The 25412-nt window shown below is 42.3% G+C and overlaps 1 protein-coding gene across 3 annotated transcripts in view; it reads right to left on the bottom strand.

Moving 5' to 3' along the window:
• Nedd4l (NEDD4 like E3 ubiquitin protein ligase) overlaps positions 1 to 17393 on the bottom strand; it is a 312978-nt gene extending 295585 nt beyond the window's left edge. For 2 of the 3 annotated variants that reach the window (XM_047526346.1, XM_047526347.1), the window contains exon 1: positions 17011 to 17392. In XM_047526346.1, coding sequence (XP_047382302.1) covers positions 17011 to 17058 — 48 coding nt within the window. In that variant the 5' untranslated portion in view covers positions 17059 to 17392. Of the gene's footprint in view, positions 1 to 17010 lie in introns of all 3 variants that reach the window. The other variant, XM_047526345.1, reaches the window with a different exon arrangement.
• Positions 17394 to 25412: the final 8019 nt, after the last annotated feature.

The raw sequence follows: 25412 nt of genomic DNA, 5'->3' as shown, positions 1-25412 counted from the left end.
CAGAGCAATGACAATTGATTTTTGTTTGTCTTGGAAAAAAAATAATACAGCAAAAGCATTTTCCACTTGGAAAATCAGCAAGGTCATCTGATGGTGAAAATGGAAAAAAGAGCTGTTAACAAATGGGAAGACGAGCAACTCAATGAATTACGTTTATTTATGGAAGAATTTTCAGTACACACTATCTTTAAAAGTAAAGCCAAAACCTGTGCCAGAACAAACAACAGATGCACAAGATGTCTTAGGACTGACAATCTCATTGAAGGTAAGTCACTAGGACCAGGTGATGATCACCCACAGTCTGATGAACCACAGCTCGTGTAATGGTACCAATGGTACCAGCACCATCCACTACCTGTAAGAGTCTCTCCCCGTTGGAGATGGCTTCCTTAAAAGCAAAGACCTTTACATATTAACACAGATCCTCAACTTCCAGGTTCCATCCAAATAACCTCAATGTATAGTAAAAATACCATAAGTTAAAAATGCATTTAACACACATAACTACCAAACATCATAGTTCAGTCTAGCCTACCTTGAATGCACTCACAACACTTCCGTTAGCCAAAGTGGGGCAAAAATCATCTAACACATGGTCTATTTAATAATAAAGTACTGGTGTCTCTACATTTAGTAGAGAATACTCTACTAAAGGTGAGAAAGGGAGTGGGTGTATGAGGGTAATTTTCATACAGTGTAAAGTAAAAAAATAAGTCAAATCAGGGACCCCCAGTACAAACACAAGCACCATCTGTAATTTGGTGTTCCTCCATGATTTCTGGGGCTTCAACCAGAACTAGTAGTGGTAGTGATGATCAAGAGGGCAGCAGTACTTCTGCTGTGTTGCCAGTTAACAGGACTACAGCTCAATGACTTCTTCATGCTCCAGTATATAGTACAACAGGGATGGAATAATAGGAAAAAATAAATAAAAAATAACACTCTGCATGGCATGTGAGAGGTCAGAACGGAAAAGCTGTCCTAGCATTAATGATAATGAAATTGTTTCTGTTTTCCTGTTCGTATGTTGGTTTGAAGTACCAGGGACTGAACCCAGGGGTGCTTTACCAATGAGCTATGTTCCAGTCCTTTTTGATTTTTTATTTTGAGACAAGTCCCTTGCTAAATTGCTGAGGCTGGCCTTGAATTTAAGATTCTCCTGACTCAGCCTCCAAAGTTACTGGGATTACAGGCATGCACACTGCACCCAGCTTGATAATAGTTTTAATAAGATACTATCACCTGTTGCATTAAAATCATTTTGCTAATTTAAATTGTCTACATTTAAGAATTTAGATTTTTCATGAATTTGTATGTTCATTGAGGCATTTTAGTGATAGCTTTGGTAAGACACCAGCTGTAAATATGCTTATTAATACTTTTATGCTTAGATATATTTGAAGAAACATTGTAATAAACATAATTGAAGGTACCACATGCTCCTCGGTGGTGCTCACTCTCTAAAGGGGGTCCACCTTAGTCAAGCTTAAAGATACACTGAACTCTAACACATCACGTGCTGTCATCCGGCTGTAGAAAAGGAAATGTAGGATTCACCATTCTTCCCAAGGAAAGCAATGTTAGAATAAGACATTCCTTGTGAACTGGGGTGCAGCTCAGTGACAGAGCACTAGCCTAGCATGCACGAGGTCCTGAGTTCAATCCCTTCTACTGCAAAAAAAAAAAAAAAAAAGATATTCCTAGTGGGAAATTTTAGAATCAGGGGGAAACAAGCAAAACCACCTCAGTACTAATATTCACATTATTATAATAAAACATTTTTATGGTGATTCTTCGATATCATGCTAAATTTAGTGGTGTTCCTTTATATACCCTTCAATTTGTCAAAATTTTCTATTACTACTTTTCATGTTACACACGTGAAACTAAACAGGGAACCGGAAAAGAAGAGACCAAGCTGAAATTTAACACTGCAGCATAATCTAGGCTAGCCACCAATGACATTGACATAACAACGCACGATCAGGTTCAAGTTCTTCTCCACTTCTTTGGGCTCACTTTGTGTTAATCTGTGCACAATTTAAAAATGAACTCACTGTAGGTCTTTCCCACCATAAAGCTTGGAGCACTGTTTGCTTACCAAAATTCACGACCCCCTTGCCTGAACTAGCATCCCCACCTTCAAGACAACTGCTCCTACAGATGAAGTGGGAAAATGTCACACTCACACAGTCCCAACTGCCCGAGTGCCCCCAGGCAAAAAAACAAGACTTGGGACAAATGTAAAAACATTTTTTTGTTTTGTTTTGTATCTCAGTCTCAATCAAGCAGCCTCATTCAGAGCACCATCCAAAGATATTAAAACACAAATATAAACTTGAGATATCATGAAGAGTTCAACTGTGAGAACTCTGTCCCTAAAGCGCCAGTATGAGGGGACGCCAAGGAAGGCGTCTAACAAATCCACAATTTTGCCAGAACTGGGTGGTAACTATTCATACAGGGCAGCAGCTGAGAGACCCACCAAGCCCTCGCTCCAGCTGTGCCCCCGAAGCCCTCCAGTCATTCGAGAGGACACTGACAAACCCATCCTCAGAGGGCTCCTCACCTCCAGCCAATCAAGATGATCTTAATAGCTCAACGACTTCTAAATCCAGGGGGACTCCCCCAGGACCCTACGAATCCCCCTTTCCATCTTATCCCTTCTCAATGTTAGCCTGCAACAGTTCACATCCACAGGGAATAAGCTGGGCTTTATGTTCCAACTTTCACATTTTATCATGCCTTAATTACAGAAGCATTTTTAAAGGAAATGTTCCCATATTTATATCTGCAGGGGGAACCCAACACCTAAATGATGATATTCCTTTGAACTACCCGCTGCCAAGTCCTTTAGGATTGGAAAATTCGATCCACTGCAGAGCTGACTATAAATAGCCACCTTCCTTCCTGCCTGCCACTTCAGGTCTAGAGCCACCACCATTGAAAAGCATCCCACAACCCCACCTGTACCTTCCTTGGCATGGCTGTGAGGAATGAAGGAGCAGGGAGAAGAGGGCACAATGGGACTTGGACATATGAGGACCCGGGTTCAAGGTCTGCTTTCAGCACTGACTGACTATGTGGCTTTGGCCAAGTGACCCATCCGAAGCCTCAGTGATCTGATAAGAGAAACAGGACACATGGTATAATTTCACATGATCAGTTTATGGGTTAATGAGATAACCATATGGAACTGATAATGTACCGGTGTGGCATTTCTCAATCCCAATCAGTTGTCACAGAGGCTGTAAGATTAGCAGCTACACTGGCCTCCACCTACCAGATGCCAGAAGCGCCTCCCAGGTTGTGACAATCAAAAATGTTTCCAAGTACTGACAGAAAGCCCTTGGGGAAAAGGAAGCAGTCAAAAGAGCCCTCACCTCAGAACTACTGCTCTACGTATTTAGTAGATGTAGGATTCTTCCCTCCTCCTACCCACGTAGTCTTCTGAAGCAAGAACCTGGAGGATTATTCTGGATGCCTCTTTTTTTCCTCACCTAATCAAGGAGTAACTAAATTCAAGGGGATTTCCTCCTAAATACCTCCTGCCCCAATCCCCTTGCTCATTTCCACCATCATCCTGCTGGAACAGCTCTGTGACCTCCTAGGGTTGTCCAACTCAAATCCATTTTCCCCAGTGCTACATGGCGAGAGTCCTTCCTTCATTCGTTCACTGATCTAAACCCCACGCATGTCCAGCACGCACTCTACCACCGAACTACGTCCCCAGCACCCACGGTGAACTTTGGAAAAGTCTAGATCTCAACAGGTTTCTCACAATGCCTCAAGCAATAAGGTCCTGAGTTCCTTGATAAGGTCCACAGGCTATTCACACGCAGCCATTTCTTCCCCGGACTTCACGGTCTGGCACCCAGGCCTCCGCTGTGCCCTGCCCTCCCGCACGCTCAGGCTGAAAAAACCACTGACGTTCCCCAGCACGGTGGGTCCACTCATGGTTCAAGTCCAGGTCCTGCCACCTACTAGCTCTGGGAAGTTATTTAACTTCTTCGTGCCTCAGTTTCTGGAGTAAATAGAACCTACTTTAAAATACTGTCTTTAAAATCTATGTTCATTTTTTGAAATTTATTGTAATTGACAAATAAAATCACATGCTATTGTGTACACATTTTGAAATGTGTATACACTATGGAATGGCTAAGTCAAGATAATTAGCATAAGCATACCTCACATACTTATTATTTTGAGGTGAGAATACTTTAAAATCTATTCTCTCAAGAATACAATACATTGATAACTACGGTTGTCACTCTGTACAACTGGTGAGTCTGTTCTATAACACGTTTACATCATTTACTGTGGACGGCACAAGACGGGCTGGCAGGTCCCAAATGTCATACCAACCTTGTTGTCTAGGGGAGACACCTCAGTTTTCCAGTGTGCTGTGCTGGTTTAACACTCGGGCAGTAAGGACACTGCCCTCTTGGTCAGGCAACATGAATCCTGGGGTTCAAAATGTCAGCTGACCTGTTATCGGCAATGACCGTTTCAACCATTTCTTTGCCCTTTTAAGAAGGTGGTCAAACTATCAGGAGTGAATCTGTGCCCCTCTTTTGATGAGCATTACTGCCTCTCTTGAGGCTAGAGAGATGGAAAGTTTTTTCACTTGCAATTCTGCAAAAAAAGATTAGTTAAAAGTAAAATCCTAAGTAATGGCATAGATGAGAAAATCGAGGGGGTAATCCACAGAATTCAAAAGAATCTTTTAAAAGATAATTATTTTTGACCAACTGATCTCAAGAGATAGTCTGAGATCTCTGCTTGGAGCAAATACTCCAGGACCTGACACAGCTTGGGACGAGGTCTGCTTTGAGGAAGTGTCTCATCTGTCTGAGCCAGGCATCTCAACAGAGGGTCACTAACTGCCAGCAGGGAAGGAATAGAAGGACTAAGCTGGAAAGATCCTTTTGAGTCTGGAGTGTGAAGATGCAGGGAGAGACAGGGTATCCAAGTTGCAACAGTGATCTCTGAGACATGTTTTACCTGAAAATATGCTAGCAGTTGCAATTCTGAAAGCCCACCTGTCTTGTTCCCTAACCAGCGTCCGGGCCTGGCTTCCAAAGGTCATTCACTCAATTCCCTTTGTGTTTCAGTTCACCAGAATCAGTGCTATTGCTTGCGACCAAGAACCCGACAATAGGACTGGGAAGCCGCTCAGTGAGGGAGCACCGCCCAGCACATGCAAAGCCCAAGCCACTGCCAAAAAAAGAACTCTACAACCAAACTTGCATCAAAAAGAAAGGGTGCTACAAATAAAACTGGACCAGCTAGCCATGGGGAGTTACTGCTTGATGAGTAAGGTGTTTGGGTTTTGCAAAATGAAGTCTTCTCTGGGTGGATGGGGGTGATGGCTGCCCAGCAATGTGAATGCACTTATGGCCACTGAACTGTATGCTGAAACAAGGTTAGGAGAGTAAATTTTATGTTATATGTATTTTTCCCCAATTTAAAAATTATTTTAGAAATTGGAATAGCTGGGTTGAGGGAAGGGTAGACGGAACCCTGAGTCCACAATCACAGTCCAGGGAAGGTGGTCATTCTCTAAACACCAAAGTGAAAGCAGAGTGGCTTAAACATCCCCTGTTGTCTGCTGGGCCCAAATCTCTTCATGCAAGACTATTTCAAAGTTGCCCTAAGGCAGAGGAAGGAAGAGCGATCTGATGCTAAGACCCCAAAATTCCCATAGCCAGAGACTGCCTCTAGGTAAGTTCATGGACTGTGGTCACAGTCCCTGGAGTGGACTGGAAGCACACAAACCTAGAACCCAAGTTTTCATAGGTACAGTTTCCTCAAAGAAAGTTCCAGCTGGACTAACACCAGTCTAAGGCTATTCAGCCTGAGACAATCAATCCTAAAGCTCCTAACTCAGGTCAAGCAGGATCCAAGAGAAGGAAATCTGCCCGGGTCCTTTCCATTCAGGTGCAACAAAGGAAAATGGGACACCAGAAGCCTCCCAGCAACCAAGACCAGCACCCCTGGCTCTTCCTGTTTAGCCAGCTACCCACTGTAAGTTCTCCTACTTTCACCTTCTCCAAACAGAAGTTTGCTGCCCTTGTCCTGTTCTTTTTCACCCCTGTAGGTTGAATGTTTTGAGAAATATAACCTATTTGGTCATAAGCCACCATATCATTTAAAAAAAAAAAACTCTTTGCAGGCGTAAGAAAACAATAGCATATCACCCAGGACCCTTGGGTATCCAGGTTGCCTCTCGGGGGAGGGGCACGTGCATGTCATGAAGTCAAGGGCATGCTGGGGGGAATAATTATCCCAGAGGTAGACCACAGGTCATCACAGCAGCCAGACCAGCTCAAGGAGGGGGCAACCGAGGTCTTCCCACTCTCTCCTTGCCACAACAGCTTGAGGGGCAAGTGGAGCTAAACCTCAGTGGACCAGCAGGGCACAAGGAGAAACATCCTGGCAGAGTCTGGGAATGAGACATCCTTGAACTTAAGAGAAAGTCACAGGAAGCCATTCTCTTTCCTCTACAAATAGTAAAAAAATAAAATAAAATAGTATGCCTCTGACTGCCAATGGCAGCCACACTCGAACCAATAAGGCCCTGGAAAAGAGCCAGACTGCAGGTGGTAAAGCAGAGAAAAGAACTAGCTCGTTCCTTGATGACATCACTGAGCTGGCACACCTCCCCACTGGCTAGGTGGATGCTCCCTAATTGACCCACCAAGATAGTGAACAAGATAGTCCCCATGACAACTATCAATAATCTGTCATAATACCTGTGCACTGTAATGTACAAATGGAGATGGGCCAACTCAAGTCCCACAGTTCTAAGATACAGCAACTTTGTAATGAGCAGGGGGCGAGAATGAAGTGAATGCAAGGAACCCACCAACATATGAGACACATAAACTGTAAGATGCATCCTTATTTCAGAAATAGTAAAAAGCTGAGGCAGGGCTGTGATCATTCTAATCAAGAACAAGGCTCAGATAAGAAGTAACATGGTATTTGTCAACTCCACCCTTCTGTTTGGGAAGGGACATACTCTAGGTCACATTCAAGACTTAAAGGACATTACAAGTCAGCAAACAGACAAAATAGAGAGTTTATGGGGGTTATGGGACTAGCTCAGTGGCAGATCATGTGCCTGCATGGGTTCAATGCCCAGCACACCGCCACCTCCCAATAAAGAAAGAATAATGAAGCTTTTTCCACTTAAATATTTATTTGGCCACTTAAATCTATGCATAGCTATCATTCTGATATCTAAAACTACTCACCAAGTGTGGTGGCATATGCCTATAGTCCCAGCTACTCAGGAGATGGAGGCAGAAGAATCAGTTTGACCCATGAGTTCAAGGTCAGCTTGGACAGCACGACTGTCTTAAAATAATAAATAAATAAAATTAAAGTATTCAACACCTACATAGAGTTATAACTTTTGGGTTTTGATCTCTAACTCAAAACCCATGAAAACAAGAAAAAGATAGATTTGAGTTTGACCACTGGTCAGAATTTTCATAGAGCACTCAAAAGTTCAGGGAACACAAAACACTACTAAAATTACTTTTATGCAGCTATCATGCACAAATGTGAAAATACAAATATTAAGTGCCCACAGTTAGAAAAATAAAACATCTATTTTATAAACTGTAAGCAAAAACAAATCCAATTTAATTTATTTTGAAAAATGCTCAATTTTGTTTCCTATTCCTCTATCTCCCAACTTGGTGGGGAGGTCCTAACAGGCCACTTCAATGACACTAGTTCCAGTGGACACAAAGCTTAAGGCCACCCTTGATAAACACGTGTTTAACTAAACCAACTTGGCATCTACATTTGTACCAAACGATGCTCTAATTTTTACCTGAATCTTGAAGTGCATGTAAGGAGTTGTGGGGGGGATGTATCTTTCTACCTTATTTTTATTTACTTAGTTATTTTATTAAGCATTATTTTAATTGCACATGTTCATGAGATACCATGTGATAACTCAATATACACAACATGTAATAATCAAATCAGGGTAATTAACATCTCCAGCTCCTTAAACATTTTAAAAATTTTGAATTAATATGTAATAACTGCACATATTTGTGAGGTTCCGTGTGAATTTTAATACAGGTGCACAATATGTACTGATCAAACCAGGGTCAGTAACATCTCCAACTTTTCAGCTTTACTTTCTGTTTAGAGTCTTTGAGCTCTTCTCTCTAGTTATTCATAAAATATACAGTAGATTATTGACAACTATAGTTACCCCACTGTTCTACCTTACCTTTAAATTTATAGTAAGAAAAAAAGCTTATTACAAGTGAGCAAGAAAAAAAAAAGATAATAAAAAATTATCTGCAATCATTTCGCTCAAAGATAACCACCATTTACATTCTGGGATACACTCCTAGTCTTTTTTTCTATGCATAAACACTTTTAACCACATAGGATTCAACAGCACCACTGCTTTGTAAACCACTGTCTCTACACACCATACCACTGACATCTTGTGAGTAAATGCTCTTCAACATCTCCCCTTCCCACCCCCAACTCCCATGACCATACCATAGTCCTCTCATCTGACTTCTCAAGAATCTGATTAAACATACTCCAGAGCTGATGATCAGCCTAGATTGCTCAGCTCCCTCTCCATACAGCTCAGCCCAAGAGCCACGCTCCTGCACCCTGTGGCTTTAGCAAGATGGGGACACAGATGGCCAGACCAAGTTCACGATCAACTTACCAACTGTAATCATGGTTATATCCAAGTATTACACAATGTATGGAGCACAGAAATCAGAGGAAGACGAAAGATAGCAATCTGATTTTCAGTTTAAACCCCGGGCTCTTCCCTTCTCAAACCACAATGGGCAGAGGAAGTGAGCATTATGACGAAACCAAAGCCAACTCACTTATTAACTGAGAGGGGAAAATAAATGGACAGCAGGAATGAAGGCAGAGAGTTTTTAAAAGACTGATGGCTCTGCAGGCAGCAGGATGGTCAGAGCTCTGAGTCATGCTGAGTATACACAACCTGGGATTCAGTGGGACACAGAAACTTCAACTCCTTACTAAATAGTTAATATTGGGGGAGGGTGGAAAAGGGAGACTGGATTTGATCACTGCATGCTATACTATGCACACGTTGTGATGTATGTTAATCAAAAATAAAATATTAAAACATATGTTGCCATTGAGTATTCACTAAACAAAGTAATTCTCTAAATTAGTTTGGCTTTCACTTTCATGAAAAAAACAAAACTTCCAAAACTTAAAAAAAAAAAAAAACAGGAAAATAAAGCTAATCCACCTAATATAAACATCTCCAACTTCCTAGAAGAATATAACAAAAAGTTCTTTGTCACTTCTATTACCTGTGGTCCAAAGCCTGTCCTCACTGGACTTCTCATGTTGGTGGTATTTACCACTCACTTGCCAAAACGTAGATATCAAACTATATCACGGGGTCAGTCTAATAAACTGTTTAACTTTGACTTTTAAGACATTCATTCATAACAGATGTGTGACTGGAGCGATTCAGTGTGACTGCCCATCAGGTAGGAATGTGTTAGCCACTGTTCCAAGCTCCGTTTGGACAATCGCAATGTTTCACCCACCGGAGGGAGCCCGGCTTTACAATACGCTTTAAAAACATTACAGCCAGGTGTGATGGCACGTGCCTATAATCTATCACTCAGGAGACTGAAGCAGGAGGATTGCAAGTTCAAGGCCAGGCTTGGTGACTTAGTGAGCCCTGTCTCAAAACTAAAAATTAAATTATAAAACATGATAAAAAAAATTGCACCCAAATATAAAGAAGGAGCTAGCTTTGAGTCAGGCTGGAGGTGGGAATGTAATTAGAACACTAAAACTTCCTGCTAACACAGGAAGACCAACAGTCAGCCAGACAACAGCCACCTTGGACTCTTGTCACTCACCACCAGGTCGCCTCAAGACAGGATGCATGGTCTTCACCTCACAGGCAGGAGGTGGACATTCATCAGAGCCATCAACACTTCACTTCAGCAGGCCTGGAAATGGTGGACCCCAGGAGCCCTGACCAAGTGACAGTGATGGGGTGTCACCCAAACGGGCAGCAGAACAGTTCTTAGCTTCTTGCACCAAAAGAAAACTCACCTTTGAATGGTCTGTTCTCTTGGTGAATAAGAGGTATAAGAATACAAAACCTCTTGACTCACCTGCCAAGAAGTCACCAAACACTGAATTTGATGACAGTCGGGGAATCTGAGAGCCTTGACATTAAACTGAGTGAGTTCTGAATCAATACAGGACTCTGGAGTCAGGGACAAAAAGTCCACTGAAGTGTCAAATTTAAGCTAGTTACCCCAGAAGCACTTAGGCAATATAGTTCTTCCCAACTCAAGGCATCACAGCGACAGGAGCACTTGGGTTCTGGACAAAACATTACATTCTAATGAGATTTGAGCTATTTAAAAAGTAAGTCACCCAGGTCGTTACACCACCACGCTCTCTGCTAAGACACGAGTTACCCTCCTGAGTCAGGAATCAAGAATCTATCCAACACTGCAATTAGCAATCATTAGTTTCTTCTCAAAGTCAATGACAGTAAGTTAACGGAAAGGTCTGCCCAACAGAACTAGAAGTATTCAGAAGTTCCCACATGCCCAAGAAGGAAGGACTAGGAGAGCATCCAACACTCTGTGTGCTTGGATGCTGCCGGGACTTCCTTCCCCAAATCCAAAGGCACATCCCTGGCTCCTAAAGCTGCGTGTCACCTAGGGAATGGGAACCCTGGAAACTTGGAAAATTGATGGTTCCTTATACTGCCCACACTGAGAAACGTCACTGTAGGTGTTTTCATTGAATAATTGATTCTTTATGTTTATAGGAAAATGCTGTTTTCTAAATCTAGATGTTTTGTTCTCATCTCTAAATCATGCTCTCATTTCCATATTCCACCAACAATAAACAAGAAAGCCATTAGTAACACTAGTCAACAATACAAACATTGCCACCTATAGTCAGAAAATGAAATATATTTGTTTATACTGTGACCTGGAAGAGAAATAATACAAAAAAAAGAAAGCAACATTTTGTTATACTTTCCATGCTCTTCATTAAGCCTAATGCTGGAATATTTATGATCATGACAGCACACGTACATTATTTTGATCCACCTAAATAAGGACTTCCAAAAGAAAATGTAAAGCTTGCTTTATTACTAGTTAACAAATATCTCAAAGCCTGGATCGGCAGTACAAGCCTGACTCCCTGATACTTCAAAGCTGAGGTAAGAGGATCACTTTAGCCCAGAAGTTCAGGGCCAAACTGAACAACACAGACAGCACCTTATCTCTTAAAAAAAAAAAAAAAAAAAAAAAAAAAGTAAGATGAAGTCACTCATTCAAACACCTGTAACATCAAAAAGTTTGAAAACTCATAAGTTAGGTTTAGGGGTTTTTTTAGTTTGTTTTTATCCTGATGCTACTACTCTTTAGAACACAAAATTCAAGGACAACCAAAAAAAAAAAAATCTGTTAAGAACCTTTTAGTTCAAAAATAAAAATTTTAAATGAAATATGCTCTCATTCTGCTATACATAACCATATTTTTATGCCATTTTAAATACTGCACAAGGAAGAGAGGTGGTTAAATTAGCAATGAACAGTTTCTTCTACTCAACGCAGAAGCAAGATTTAGCTGGAACTGTGTATTGGTGCAATGTTACATTCTAAAATCATTAGTCATTTTTAAACAACGTTATTGAGATGTAATTCACATCTAATACATTTGGCCCATTTAAAATATACAACTCAGTGACTTTTGGCATATTCACAGGGATTTCTTCTGAGATTATTCATTCTTCTCCTGAATAAATATATCTCAAACACATTGAGGCTTCCCAGAATCCCAAAACCAACTTTCCCAAGTAAGCTTCCCAGGGAGGGGTGTACCTACTGCACTGGAGAGATGCCCAGGTATCAGGATATGACTTCCCTCAACTGTGTTCTGCATGGTAAAGAAACTGCAATCATCTGAAGATTCCCATTTGGCCACTGTCTTCACCCCTTTAAACAAATTTATATTTATTCCTTCAGTTAAGGAAACTGCTTTTCAGTAATAAAATAGTTCAAATATTCTGGCTTAGTAAAACTGAAAATATAAAAAAATGTCAAAATGTATAAATTTCACAGATACCACATCCTTGATGCAAATTAAAATTTAATGAGTATAGAATTTAAAGCAATGCATAATATTTTCCAATTTAAATACTGCTTTGGGTTAAAGGTACAGCTCAGTGGCAAAATGCTTGCCCAAAAACAAATAGCTACTTGTGAATGTCACCATAAAACGTAGGCCCTTTTTAGACATTCCTAGATGTTAGCAATCGTGGCATAGACTCTAAGAGTGGTGGCCCACGTCCTGGGTATACTGCACATCATAAAGCATACCAGGCCTGACAGGCATGTGGAGTTAGCATGACTGGCAAGACTTATCTTCCTTTAGAAAACCACCTCTCAGAATCCACCTTCAGATGCAAACAATATCTCTACTGCAATCTCCAGAAGCAGTCTTGTCCTGACCATTCTGCACAGCTCAAAGATGGCACCAGGGGTTTGTGAAATAGTCTCTTAAAAACATACAAGGTTCACTTTTTTAAAAATTAACAATTATTCTTAAGATTTCTTCTCTGCTAATATCCATATAAGAGCATTTCCCTCTATCATGTTCTCAGACACAGAAAGACAGAAATTTGGCTTATGAGGTGATTTAAAAGAGTTGGATTGGGGGTGGAGGTGTAACTCAGTGGTAGAGGCCCTGGGTTCAAGCTTCAAAGCTCAAAAAAAGTGTTGAATGATTGGGGCTATTACATCTGATGGCATAGGGTCATCCCAGGTTCCTAATTACAATGATTTATCCATTCTAAAACATCATTGTTTTCATATTTTAACATCCTGAAATAAGCATGCTTCATAAAATTGACAGTATGTAATTTGACAGCATTTTTTTTTAGTGGTTCATAAAGTAATGGTGCATCTTAAAATTGACAGTACCTTAAAAGAAATACAGTGAAAGAAATGTCTATGACAAAGGTCAACCTTAAATATTTGTTATGAAGTTCATAATTGCATACAAATCAGCAAAGAGACACCTTACAATAATAGGGAGCAGTGGGAACTGTAGCAACTACACGTACCTCTGCATCCCAAGGGCCATAATGTGAAGCCACCAATTGTTGCCAGGTGAGAACGTGGCCCCAGTAAAGTTAGATTTTTCCTGAAAGTTTCCAAGCTTTAACACACTATAGAGACCACATTAAGCAAGGTTCCTAGTCAAATCTGACCCACAAGCATAAGTTTGCAACCCTTAATGTTTGTCTCTGTTTTACATCATCATGAATAATCTAGCTACAAAGACCTTTCAAGATGCTTAGAAGAAAGGAAAGATCATTCAGCACGTTAAAAAAACAAGGGTTCTGGAATCAAAAGAACTGATCTCATAACTTTCTTGCTATGTGTCCTTCCTTATGCAGTTCACTTACAGTTTCTGAGCTCTCTCATCCAGCATCTGTAAACCACAGCATACTTCCCAAGGTTTTTAATGCAATTTAAATGAGATTGTATGCATAAGGCTTAGCATGGAGCTTGGTGGAGAGGAGCCATCCAAAACAACAGCACTGTCTATCCCTGTTTACACAGAACAAGGAGAGGATATCAAAGTCTCATTCCATGTCAGCCTGGCCTTCATTTATATGCCATATGCCTCATTCTTTCACCAAAAAAAAAAAAAAAAAAAAAAAAAAAAAAAAAAAAATTTAAATGCCATATCTAATACTATGAAGGCTGTCCTTCAAATTCTATTTTTCATCCACTAGACAATTTTTTCAATGAAAGATACCTTTTGAGATGTAATAAAAGATTTCAGAAAGCTAACAGTATCATTCATGAGCAAACTATGCCCAAACGAGCTACAGATGTCCAAAAACAAATACAAAATAGAAAAAAAGACCATGAAGGCTCCAAGCCAGATGCAGAAACTAGTCCAAACTGTTCCAATTCCAAACCAAATCTAATTCTCAACCATGAATAAGAAGTTTTGTTCAATGGCTAATCCCTCCAACACCAAAACTCATCTGAGGGTGATTTCAAATTTGGTTCCCTAAACTAATGTGATTTAAATCCGAGTGAATGTGCATAACTCACCAGAGGAACATCACCCAGAAACACAGAACAAAAATTAAACCACACATACATTTCCATAAGCAAAGCCTACATCTTAATCCTTTTTATTCTGCAAATAAGACAGACCTAGGCTGATGCTCCAAGGAACAATGCCCCAGCTCCCATGTTCTAGATTAACACTATGCTTTGCTACAGTATAGAGAACTCAACGGTCTTTATATAATGCGATGTAACTAAGTGCACTCCAAATATATAAAGCTTTCCATCAACCTCAAATAAAGTAACAAATATACTTATAAGAAATCTGCTAGGTGTGGGTATCTATTTTTCTAAGACATATGTAAGTGCACTCTTCTCTAGAGCAACCAAAAATACCTTCATGTGTGATGTTCTGCAGCACACCAAGTCTGCAGACTGCGAGGCACACATATTTAACACACCTCAGAAAACCCGTCCTTGCTGTTTGTTTCACCAGGCAGTCTACTTGCAGAGACTGTTAAAATCTTCCATTTGTTTTCTTACCTAGACTATTTCAGGGAGACAATGCTAGCTGTGAATAGTCAACAATTTGTTGTTAATATTCTATGAAGGCATTCCCTGATTCTCTGGAGGGCAACTTGACAGTGTGAAAAACTGCCATAAAAACCAAGTATCACAGAAATGTGAAATCATCAAAATAGCCCAGGCTTGTTTTATCACTGTAGGAGAAGGTTAAAAAAGGAAGAATGATGAGACTTGTCTTGTGTAATATAATGTGTGTTGAACTACATAGTACCAACAATAACTAATAAAAGGCATCTTCATCACCTCTTGCTGTTAACCTGTACAGTCCCCAACACCCTCTGGCAGCAGGCAGGAGTGAGCCCAGTGGTACCAAGCCCACTTCCACTCAGATTCTGTTCCTATGTCTCCCTCACTTTCACACTCCTAACCGGTTAAGGTCAGCATTGACTCATCTAGACAAGAGTGGCAAGATGCACTCTAGGCAGAATCTGACACCACTGCCAATGTAAACAAAGCATTAACAACAATAACATAAATGTGATTTGTTTATCCAGTTGCTTTTCCCAAAACATTCTTAAAATATTTTTTCAGGGACCTTTTAAAAATGATGTTATTAAAAATGTTTTTTAAAACCTGAGATGAAACACAGCTGTCCACATCCCCCTCCACACCTCAACCCAAGCAGTTCTTTGTTCAGGAATGTGGATACCTCCGCACCTCTAACAGCTCCCCGGCTGCCCTCTACTGATCCTCATTAAATGGAGACGTGGAGAATGCAAGGGACAGGAGAGGATCCAGGAGGGAGAAGAACCCCTCGGTAAGCAAAACAACGCTACGTTCACCCATCTCCAGGGAAAGTCGCAAAAAAAGGAAAGTATTTTACCCAAGCAAAACATGGCAAAATGACAAAAGATGATCATTCTTTGATAAACACCACAAGTCTTGCTTAGCACCGCCAGAGAAGTCATCCCCTACTCACCCTCCCCACCCCAAGATACCCATTGCATTGCACACTTAAACACACACACACACACACACACACACACACACACACACACACACACAAGGGCAGGGTGGGAAAGCTGCTGAAAACGAAGCCATAGCGTGAGCCGGTCTGAGATAATAGCCTCTCTTTAAACCCCACCCCCATCACCAGAGAAAAGGGAGCCTCAGAAAGAAAGGAGAGGAAGAAAAGACAAATCGAGAAAGCCTGAATTTCCAGGCATCAACTTTTCACGAAATGCACAACCAGAATAGGAAATACCTCCCTGCTGAGTAATGCTTCATGGGTTGTAAATTCACCTCTCCAAAGGGGAGCCAGACCTGGGCGCGCACCCCGCCAGATGGCAAACCACTCCTACCTGCTCCATCCAGTCTGCCTGTCACGCCGCGCCCGAGACAGGCCTCCCACCCCCCTTTTTGGCAGAACAACACACCAATAAGAGCCGAGCGTGGCTGGTTGAGAGAGGGCTGAACAGTGATTTAGCAGGATTGTTTCAAAAGGGGGAATGGGAAACCGGAGGAGAGAGTGAGGGTAAAAAAAAAAAACAAAAGCCCTTTCCAATGAAACCGACCGTTTGGGGGCGTGGCTTATTTCATTCGCTTTATTAATAAAAGGGATCAATGGAGCTTTCCTTTCTCCACCCACCCGGGAGGTGCCGGGCTTTAAATCCTCGGGGCGAGGGTGGGGGGTGGCAGGACTGCAAGCTTCCTCCAAGTTTCCAGCAGCACCTGCCACCTTCGATGGGCCCTCCACCAAAAAGAGGCTCCGAAATGCACAATCCAGGTTTCAGACTTTGCAAGACAGAGGAACGGCCATACGCAGCTCCCAGCGTCTCCCCCACTATCACCAGGATCAGCACACGCACGCTTCTGATAGCCTGCTGACAGGATCGTTAGAAAGTTCCGGGGAAAACGATCAGGGTCCTCTGCAGCCCCTGCTCCCCCGCACCGCACGGGGCTCCTGCCGCGACCCAGACGTGACACGCATCATGGACTCCGGGCTGCAGGGAGGAGAGGCGGAAAGTTGCCCAACAGGCTCAGGAGACGCGGCTTAGAAAAGAAGGAGACCCGCGGGGCAGAGAAGCACAAGTGCCCTCAGTCCACTCCAAAAGCGGGGAGAGGCGGAGTGAACCCCGGTTCCAAGGGTTTCGCGCCGCTTTATTTACAAACAATGCGCTCGGCTGAGGGGAAAGGGACCCAAGCCACCCCCCCACCACCACCACGACCCCACTCCCGGGCGCTTCTGTTTCTGGGGCTCCCGGGCAGGCGCGGGAGACGTGCAGCCCGGGGTAGCCCCGATCCCCTCCCCTGCCGGCGCGGGGCGGAACTCCCCGGGGAGTCCCGGGCGGGAGGGGGTGCCGCTCACCTCGTCTTCGGAAAGTCCGTAGACCGGCTCCCCGAGCCCGGTCGCCATGGAGCCGGCGCCCTGCGCGGGGTCCGAAGCGATCGGGGCTGCAGGGCTGCGGCGTGGGCCGCCGGGTCTTCCCTCTGCCTCCGCAGCCAGGCGGTCCCGCACCCGGCTCACCGCGCGTCCCGACGGAGAAGCGGTCGGGCGCCCGCAGGTGAGGGTGCCCGAGCGCGCCGCCCCAGCCACTGCCGGCGCCGCTTCCTCCCGGAAGGCTGCGGGACGTGCGGACTGGCGGCTCCCGAGAGCGCGCCGAGCAGCGGGCGGCAGCCCAGGCGCCTCTCCCTGCGCGCGGCGGCCGCCGGGCTTCCCCTCCCCGCTGCCCGCACCTCCCTCCTCCGGCCCTCCCCGCTCGCCGGCCGCTCTCCGCCCCTCTCCGAGCCTGCTCTGCGATCCCCGCGACCCGGCTCGTCGGCCCCCCGCCCCCCGCTCCCACTCTCCCCGCCCCCTCCTCCGCCTCCTCCCCCCGGGAGCCGAGGGGGGACCCTCCCCGCCCGCCGGGGCGGGCACTCGCGCCCCCCAAGCCAATCACCGGCCGAGTTGGGGGGCGGGCCGAGGCGGTGGTGGAGTTCTGCCCCACGCCCACCCCATCCCCGGCCTTCGCGGGCGTCTGGGGGTCACCCGGCTGCGGGGCTGGGACTCAGGGGCGTGCCCAGGCGGGCTTGGCCTACTGAGCTGACCCTCCCTCGCCCGGCTTCCCTCTGCTTTGGGGAGGGGGCGGAATGGACCTTTGGGGCCGATGAAGACATTTTCTGAGCAACAAAAATGCCCTGTCCTTTTATTCCTCCCGGGGGTCTTTTTACCCAGAACCCTGAGCTTGCGGTAGTTGTTAAAAGAGGGGGAAAGGATGTTGCTAGACCCCTTTAAATTCTTGGCAGCCCCAGCACCGGGTCTGACTACATTGTCAACTCCGGGGAGCGATCCGCCTGGCCTGGCCGCCAGCCGGGAAGAGGCTGCCCCGGTGTGGCCGAGAGTCGCCATTGCCTGTGTCAGCGTTACAGGGAACAAAACCGACGCAGTGCCTGATGAGTACACACCCACCCACTCCAAAACAGCGCGGTTCTTTGAATAAAAGGCAGCTCATTTTTGAAGCACAACGTGAAATATCAAACTCAAGTTTAAGGTTATCCTTTGCATATGCAAACGATTGAGACGTCTTATTAGCCACCATAGGAGTCTTCCCACATCCCAGCTACAGTTTCTCTAGCAAGCAGTTCATTTAATCCTTCAGATTCATAAGAATGCAAGAGACTAAATCGGCGAGAGAAATTCGTCACTCGTCTTTCTCAGGAAACCGTTAAATTTAAATGTTCAGTGCAGTTGTGAATTCAAAAAGAAAACAGACGCAGAACGCCATTTGCCTTTGAAAAGAACATCTAAGTGCCTACTTGGGTATTATCAAGGTGCATTTAGCACTTTCATTCATGAAAGTTAAGAGAGAACTCACATGGTTTAACAGAATCATCTTGCCTGTCCCCAAATACATTGCCAAGTATCTGCTGCTCGCCCTGCAGATCAAAAGCGGAGGACGGGGGGGAAAGAAGCACACCCATCCTAACTTAAGCTTTCCTTGGATTCCCTGCGACATGACTGTCTTAAAATGTGTACCATATAATGGATTTCCTTTCAAGACAGCCTTGTGCAGTCAACATCCTACTCAGAAATTTTCTACGGACATTTTGAGCCATTAAGTCAATAGTGCTTAGATGCCATAGAATCTCAACTGAGCGGGGAAAAAAATATATATATATTCATGGAGGAACATTTCAAAGACAGATCTCTGTTCAATCTTTCACACCAAGGTTTTTAGACCTTTCAAACTTAGATTCCTTTTCTTTTGATAAATAGAAAGCCCACCCCCCTCCACACACACATAAATTCTAAGACGCCCTTCACTTTGCCTATGTCCGCTATACATGGGAGTCAGTGCTTCTCCACCCTCACCAGCCAGGCCTTTGTCAAATTTCTAAGTGTATATTATGGGGGGGAAAAGGTAACAGATTAAGTTTTTCTGATGGAAGATTACAATTTGTAACAATGTAGAAAATCTTGGAGGGGCAGTTCCAGGCCGATTCTTTGGGTGAAGATGTATCTTCAGGGAACTTAAGAAGGCTGTCATTCTTCCTTCCCCATCTTTTAGCGTACTCCCACACCCCCTGATCCAACAACCTGTACCCACATGCAGTCTGGGGTCATGTCCTTCGCTTTCCCAGATGAATAGTTATTAGAAAGTAATATGAAACTTGCCCTATATCACTTATTGTGGAATGTTTATAAAATGTTGATCTATAACATCATTCAACATTCCCTTTAGGAAGACTCAAGACATTTATTTCAGATTTAAGAGGAATGCTTGCTTTCTCTTAAGGAACTGGTAAGCTTTTCCATTTTGATGACACAAATTGTTTCAACTGATTATTTTCCTATTTACTTTGGCTGCCAGGAAACTTGGGGTCAATTTTATGAACATAAGGCATAAAAGATCCCATAAAAGAAATCAATCCCCTTTGTAACTATGTACCACCTTTCCCCCACTGTAGTGGGTCTGTATCTTGGCTGCACATTGGAGGCATCTGCACAGTTTAAAAATTGACTAAGTGCCCAGTTGCCAGCACAGAAGACAGGATTTAAGTTTCAGGATAGGAAAGAAGGCATCCGTAGTTGCAATAGCATCCCAGGTGATGCTAATATACATTCAAGGCTGACACCAGCAGCCTAGCCCAGTAATTCCCAAACTTTGCTACACACAAAAACACCTGGGAAATCTTATTTATTTACTTTAGCCTTTTGATCTTTTATTACTCAAAACATCTTTTTTGTTTTCTTTTCTTTTTTAAAGCTTTCTGAATCTGTGCTTGTGCCGTCAACACTTCCTCAAGGATTTTCTGCTCCGCAGTAAAGAAAGGCAGGCTTGATCCTGTCACAGACACGTTGAGCACACGTGGACCCACCATAGGCCCTGCTGGCATTTTTAAAATTGTTGTTGTTTTGTTTTGTTTTAGACAATCTCATAAGAACTTTAGGTCTCGCCATATAAAACCTTAAAGTCAACCTGCAGATTTGGGTGCTTTCCAACCTTCCTGGTGTGAAGGTGAGCAATTCTATTACTCAGGATTTGGAGCAGCTTAGTTTTGTTAGATACTATATGGAAAGCTTGTATGTCAAGTGCTGGACCATTCTGAGCGCCTCCAGACACCATCCTGGAAGAGAAAAAAGCATCTGGGGATCTTTGGAGACTGCCCCTTTGCCTCCCACCCTCAGGCTCTCTGATGTAATTAGTAGTGGGTGCCACATGGGCATCAGTCATTTTAAAAGCTCCCCTGGTGATTCTGGTGCCCAGCAAAGTTTAGGGACCTCTAGCCTGTAGTTATATTTATTCATATATTTTTCATGATCCTGATTTTTTTAATTGCTTTTTTTTCAATCTAGGGAAAATTATGCATTAAAAATATACTCAAATTCTTTATGCAATAAAGTAGTATGTAAACAAATATACTTAATGTGAAGTATCCATTAGGGTCTGGGGGCATTTTTTGTGCCTCTTCATGTTCAGGATCACAAACAGCTTTAATGAGAGGGGGTACTGTGGGACAAAAGGCAAGAAATATACCTATGTCGATTTAGCAAAGCAATGTTAGTCAGAAAAAATGTCACAGTCTCGGTTTCCATTCCCAGTATGAGGGGACCCCTGATGCAGAAAAGCATGTATCGGAACATTGGGAAGCAACTTTTAATGGCAAAGAGGTTTTTTCCAGTACCTTAGGACAAACTTAGGGCCTCATGCATGCCAGATAAGCACTCACCACTGAACTGAATTCCCAGCCCTTTTTATTTTTATTTTGAGATAGGGTCTCAATAAGTTGGCCTCCAATTCTTGATGAGATTCTACTGCCTCAGCCTCCTGAGTAGCTGGGATCACAGGTGTGCACCACAAGGACTGGCTCATCAATTTTATCCACCACCTACCCCTCTGAAGTCTCAGATAATAATCTAATTTCCTTCAGGGGTGGGGGTAAAATTATTTAGCACTTTTATTCAAAGCAATCAGTTTCCTCCAATCAGTTTCACATGTATGCAACAGTTAAATAGAACCATAATTTGTAGGTTCTCCTCTAGAATTTGTTTCATTTTGTTCTCTTTGGAGGCTGCCTTTACATTTTAGGTTTGATACTGTGGGTGTTTGGTAACTGCTCTTCACTGAGATCATCAGAAATGAAAAAATTAGCAGGAACAACTTTAAAGTACAATGGGTAATCAGAAATAGGGAATGCTTAAATACTAAGCCTTTCCTCAAATTATTGAGTTGTCTTAGCAAGATTATGTGTATCTAAAGTAGAATAATACATAATGTCACATGTTTATGAAAGTTTCTGTTGTGTTCTTTGAAAAGAAAACCCAGGAAGCAGACAGGTTGAAGGTAGCCATGGATTTGTAAAAACTAGTGTCATCTTGGAAATAACGACATTCTTTGACACAAAGATATCTAATGATTTGAGGTGTTCATGATTAAGGAAATAAAGTAACCTTCAGAGTTTTAACAAATACAGAGGTAGATAACAGAGAATGACTTGTAAATGGGTACATTTTTTGCATAATAGCAGCTAAGTATTTTAACACATTTCCAACGCTTATGTGCTGCTGTTCATTTACGGTGCTCTGAAAATATTATCTCAGGTATAGACATTCAATTCCTGTTTTTTTTCCAGTATAACACATTTTCTGCCTTTTAACTGACTGTATCAGAAATTCACTGTTTTTAAACCATTATCACTTCTAAAATATCTCGATCTCTTGCCACATTTTGACTATGTATTTTTCCTGTTCCTTTAATGAATCTTGTTAGTAATGCTGTTATTACTAGTTTTTTGTTGTTGTTGTTTTGTTGTTTTGGTTTTTTTTGTATTTATTTCCTTCTCCTGATTGGCATTTTAATCACCACAGTTCTATTCCTTTACTGGTTACACTTGACATTTTACATGTGTGCCTAAGGTAACAAAATTAAATTAACATTTAACATTTTAATCCTCTATCCGAAGAAATTTGAAACATTGTTTTCAATCACTAACTCCTTACCTAGTATTGATATACAGATTTGTGGTTTTTGTTTGTTTTGTCAGGTACTAGGGATGGAGCTCAGGGCAAGGGTCCTACCACTGAACTACACCCCCAGCCCATCTATCTTTTTGGTAAACCACTTTAGATCTTATTATTATATTATGCTTTTTGAAAGATGTACCAGTATGTTTTTCAGGTTTTGTGTTTGGTTTTTTTTTTTTTTTTTTTTTTTTTTTTTTTTTTTTTTTTTAACTAAGGATTCCTTTCAAACTCCTTTTGTAAAGAATCATTGGTAATAAACTCAGTCTTTGTTCATCTGAAAATGTCTACTTTCCTCCATTGTAGAAGGTAAATTTACATAATAGAAGACTCAAAGCCTCTGTGGGAAGGGATGGGTTAATATGACCAGTATCCTTCTGAAGACTGAGGTTTGTATGGTCATTTATTTGAGGAAGTTCTGGGGAACAGGACAATCCTTAAGGAAAAAATAGTCTTATCCAAAGTCACATTGTTGTTTTGTTTGTTCTCAGCACTCTGAAGATGCCATTCCTCTGGTGTCTAGTTGCCATTGTTGATGGTGGACAGTCAGCTCTTGGTCGAATGATCGTTGCTCTGTAAGCCATTTTCCTTTTCTCCAGTCGCTTTTTGATTCTTGGTCTTCTAACCTTTTTATAATTTGTGTATACCTGACTTTTCTTCCCCTCCCCCTCCCCCTCCCCCTCCTCTTCCTCTTCTTCTTTCTTCATCCTGCCTACTATACTTGGTACTTTCTCTACCCATGAATTTAAATCTTTGATCATTTCTGAAAAATGCTCAGGTTTTTTCTCTTTAATATAGTCCTTCTCCATTCTCTCTATTCTGTCCTTCTGGGGCTCTAGTTAATCACGTTAGGTGTTCTCATTCTACTCTCCCTATCTCTTCCCTTGCTTCACATATTTTAGCTCTTCATCTGTATATGTTACAGTCAAGTGATTTCTTTAGATTTCGCTCCAATTTTGCTGTTTTACTGAGTCTAATTTTCTGTTTAACCTATCAACTGAGTTTTTTTTTTTTTTTTAATTGAACAATTGTATCTAAAATTTTATGCAGTTCTTTTTCAAATCAACCTTCTCATTTTGTTTGTTTGCTTTGGGTGCCAAACCAGGGAACAAAGCAGTCTCGATAGTTTCTTATTTGTGTGTTTCCAAATCTTATTTCATTAACATTTCATAGCTGATTATTTTATGGTTTGCTAATTCTAAAAGAGTTTAGGTTGTGCCTTTTATTGTTTCCGTTGACTCTCACACGTAGTGACTTCATTCCATGTGTGTTTATTGGGAATTTACTTGGTTGTCATTTTATTTATTTAATCCTAGTCAGTAGGAAGCCAAAGTGGGTCTGTGTTTGTTTTAGCTAAGAACCAAGGGACACTGTGGGGCTACACTAGCCCCAGGTGAGAGTCTCAGTGAAGAAGCCTCACTTAGGTTTAGCCACTAGGGAAGGGTCAGCCTCCACTCAACTGCAGTGCTGGTCTACTTTTACTTGCTGCCTGCTACACCATTCCCTGATTTTAGCTAACTATTCCTAGGCAGAGGGGAACAACAGACTGTGCTGTTCAACTGATGTTTCCTACCAACCTCCAGGAAAGGTTCCTTCCCAACAATTGTGCACTTGACCTTGGAACTTACCTATAACTCACATACAACTGCATGAGCAGAAATGGCTGTGTGGCCAATTCAACACAAAGATCCTGAGGCTTTGTAAGCTTCTGCCACCCCTCTGGAGCTCCTGCCTGCCCTCTGCCATGAGAATGTCACATCTGGGATGAAAGGTGTTCCTTCAGCCTTAATAAGGAAACATTTGAAACAGACCTGAACCTGGCCTGCCTCCTGGAGCAGGGTCACCCACCTTATAACAACTAACATATGATGCAAACTGGAAATAAATTGTTATTATTGTAGCAGTTTTCAGATTTTCACTATATATCACTATTGCTAATATATGGAGGTGAATTTCCCTTACTTACTGTATTTTTAGCAATACATTTAAACAGGATACTTAGGAAGCTCAATTGACCTCCTTTACAAATATTTAACACAGTTAAGGGGTTTCTGGTTTTTTTTTTTTTTTTTTTTTTTTTTTTTTTTTTGTTGTTGTTGTTGTTGTTCTTGTGGTGGTGGGGTTTTTGTTTGTTTTTTACATAAAATTTGCTCTTTTAATATTAACTCTACATTCTTATTCATTCCCATTAACTCATTTAGTAATTCCCCAGAAATTACGGAATTGGGAAGTCTGTTGTTTTCATATGGCCTTTGTAACAAATAATCACAAACTCAGTGACTTTAAACAACAGAAATTAACTGTGTATGGTGGTATTCACTTGTAATCTCAGCTACATGGGGGAGGAGGATGGCAAGTTCTAGACCAGCCTGGGCTACTTAGTGAGACCTTATCTCAAAATAAAAAAGCATTGAGGATACTAGGATGCATGAGTGCCTGGGTTCAATCCCCAGTACTGGGGAAAGAGAGAGAGAGAGAGAGAGAGAGAGAGAGAGAGAGAGAGAGAGAGAGAGAGAGAGAGAAAGTGCAAGAGAGGGAGAAAAAGGAAAAGAAAAAGTTTCTTATAGTTCTGGAGGCCAGAAGTTCAAAATCAGCATCACTAGGCCCAAACCAAAGTGCTGGGCCCCTGTGACAGCTGCAAGGGAGAATCAGTATTCTTGATTTTTCTAGCTTCTGGGGCTGAATGCCTTGCATTCCTTGGCTCATGGCCTCTCCCTCCATCTTCAAAGCCAACAACTTCTTCAAATTCTCCACAAAGGCCATGATAGCACCTGCCCTCTATCCCCAGTCAGATGCCTTCTGCCTCCCTCTAATAAGGACACTTGTGATGACATCTCATAGCCACCCAGATAACCTGGGATGACTTCTCCATCTCAAGACCCTAATTTAATCACATCTGCTGAATTCCTTCAAGGGCGTATTCATAGGTTTCTGGGATTAGGAACTGGATGTCTTTGGAGGCTGTTATTCAGCTGCCCCACAAGTGTGATAATAGAGTGCAGTCTTTGTTTTTCTGGATACCAAATACACTCTAGGATTTGAGTTCGAAAATTTTTTGGTACATTAGAGGAATGGTTTGGTTTTTTCTATTTCCTTTGCATTTTTGCTATCCAGAGGCAAAATAAATGATGCCCTTCAACTCTGTGGTAGAAATTCTAGAACGCCTGCTTTAATTAACCACCTTAACAAGTTTATTGATCATTTGTTTTAAAATAATTCCATTATTAATCTGAAAAATATGTTGACATATCTAGAAGGTGAAAAATGTG

The sequence above is a fragment of the Sciurus carolinensis genome, chromosome 15 (genome assembly GCF_902686445.1).
Source record: "Sciurus carolinensis chromosome 15, mSciCar1.2, whole genome shotgun sequence".
Classification (NCBI taxonomy): Eukaryota; Metazoa; Chordata; class Mammalia; order Rodentia; family Sciuridae; genus Sciurus; species Sciurus carolinensis.
This window is presented reverse-complemented; position numbering and strand designations above follow the sequence as displayed.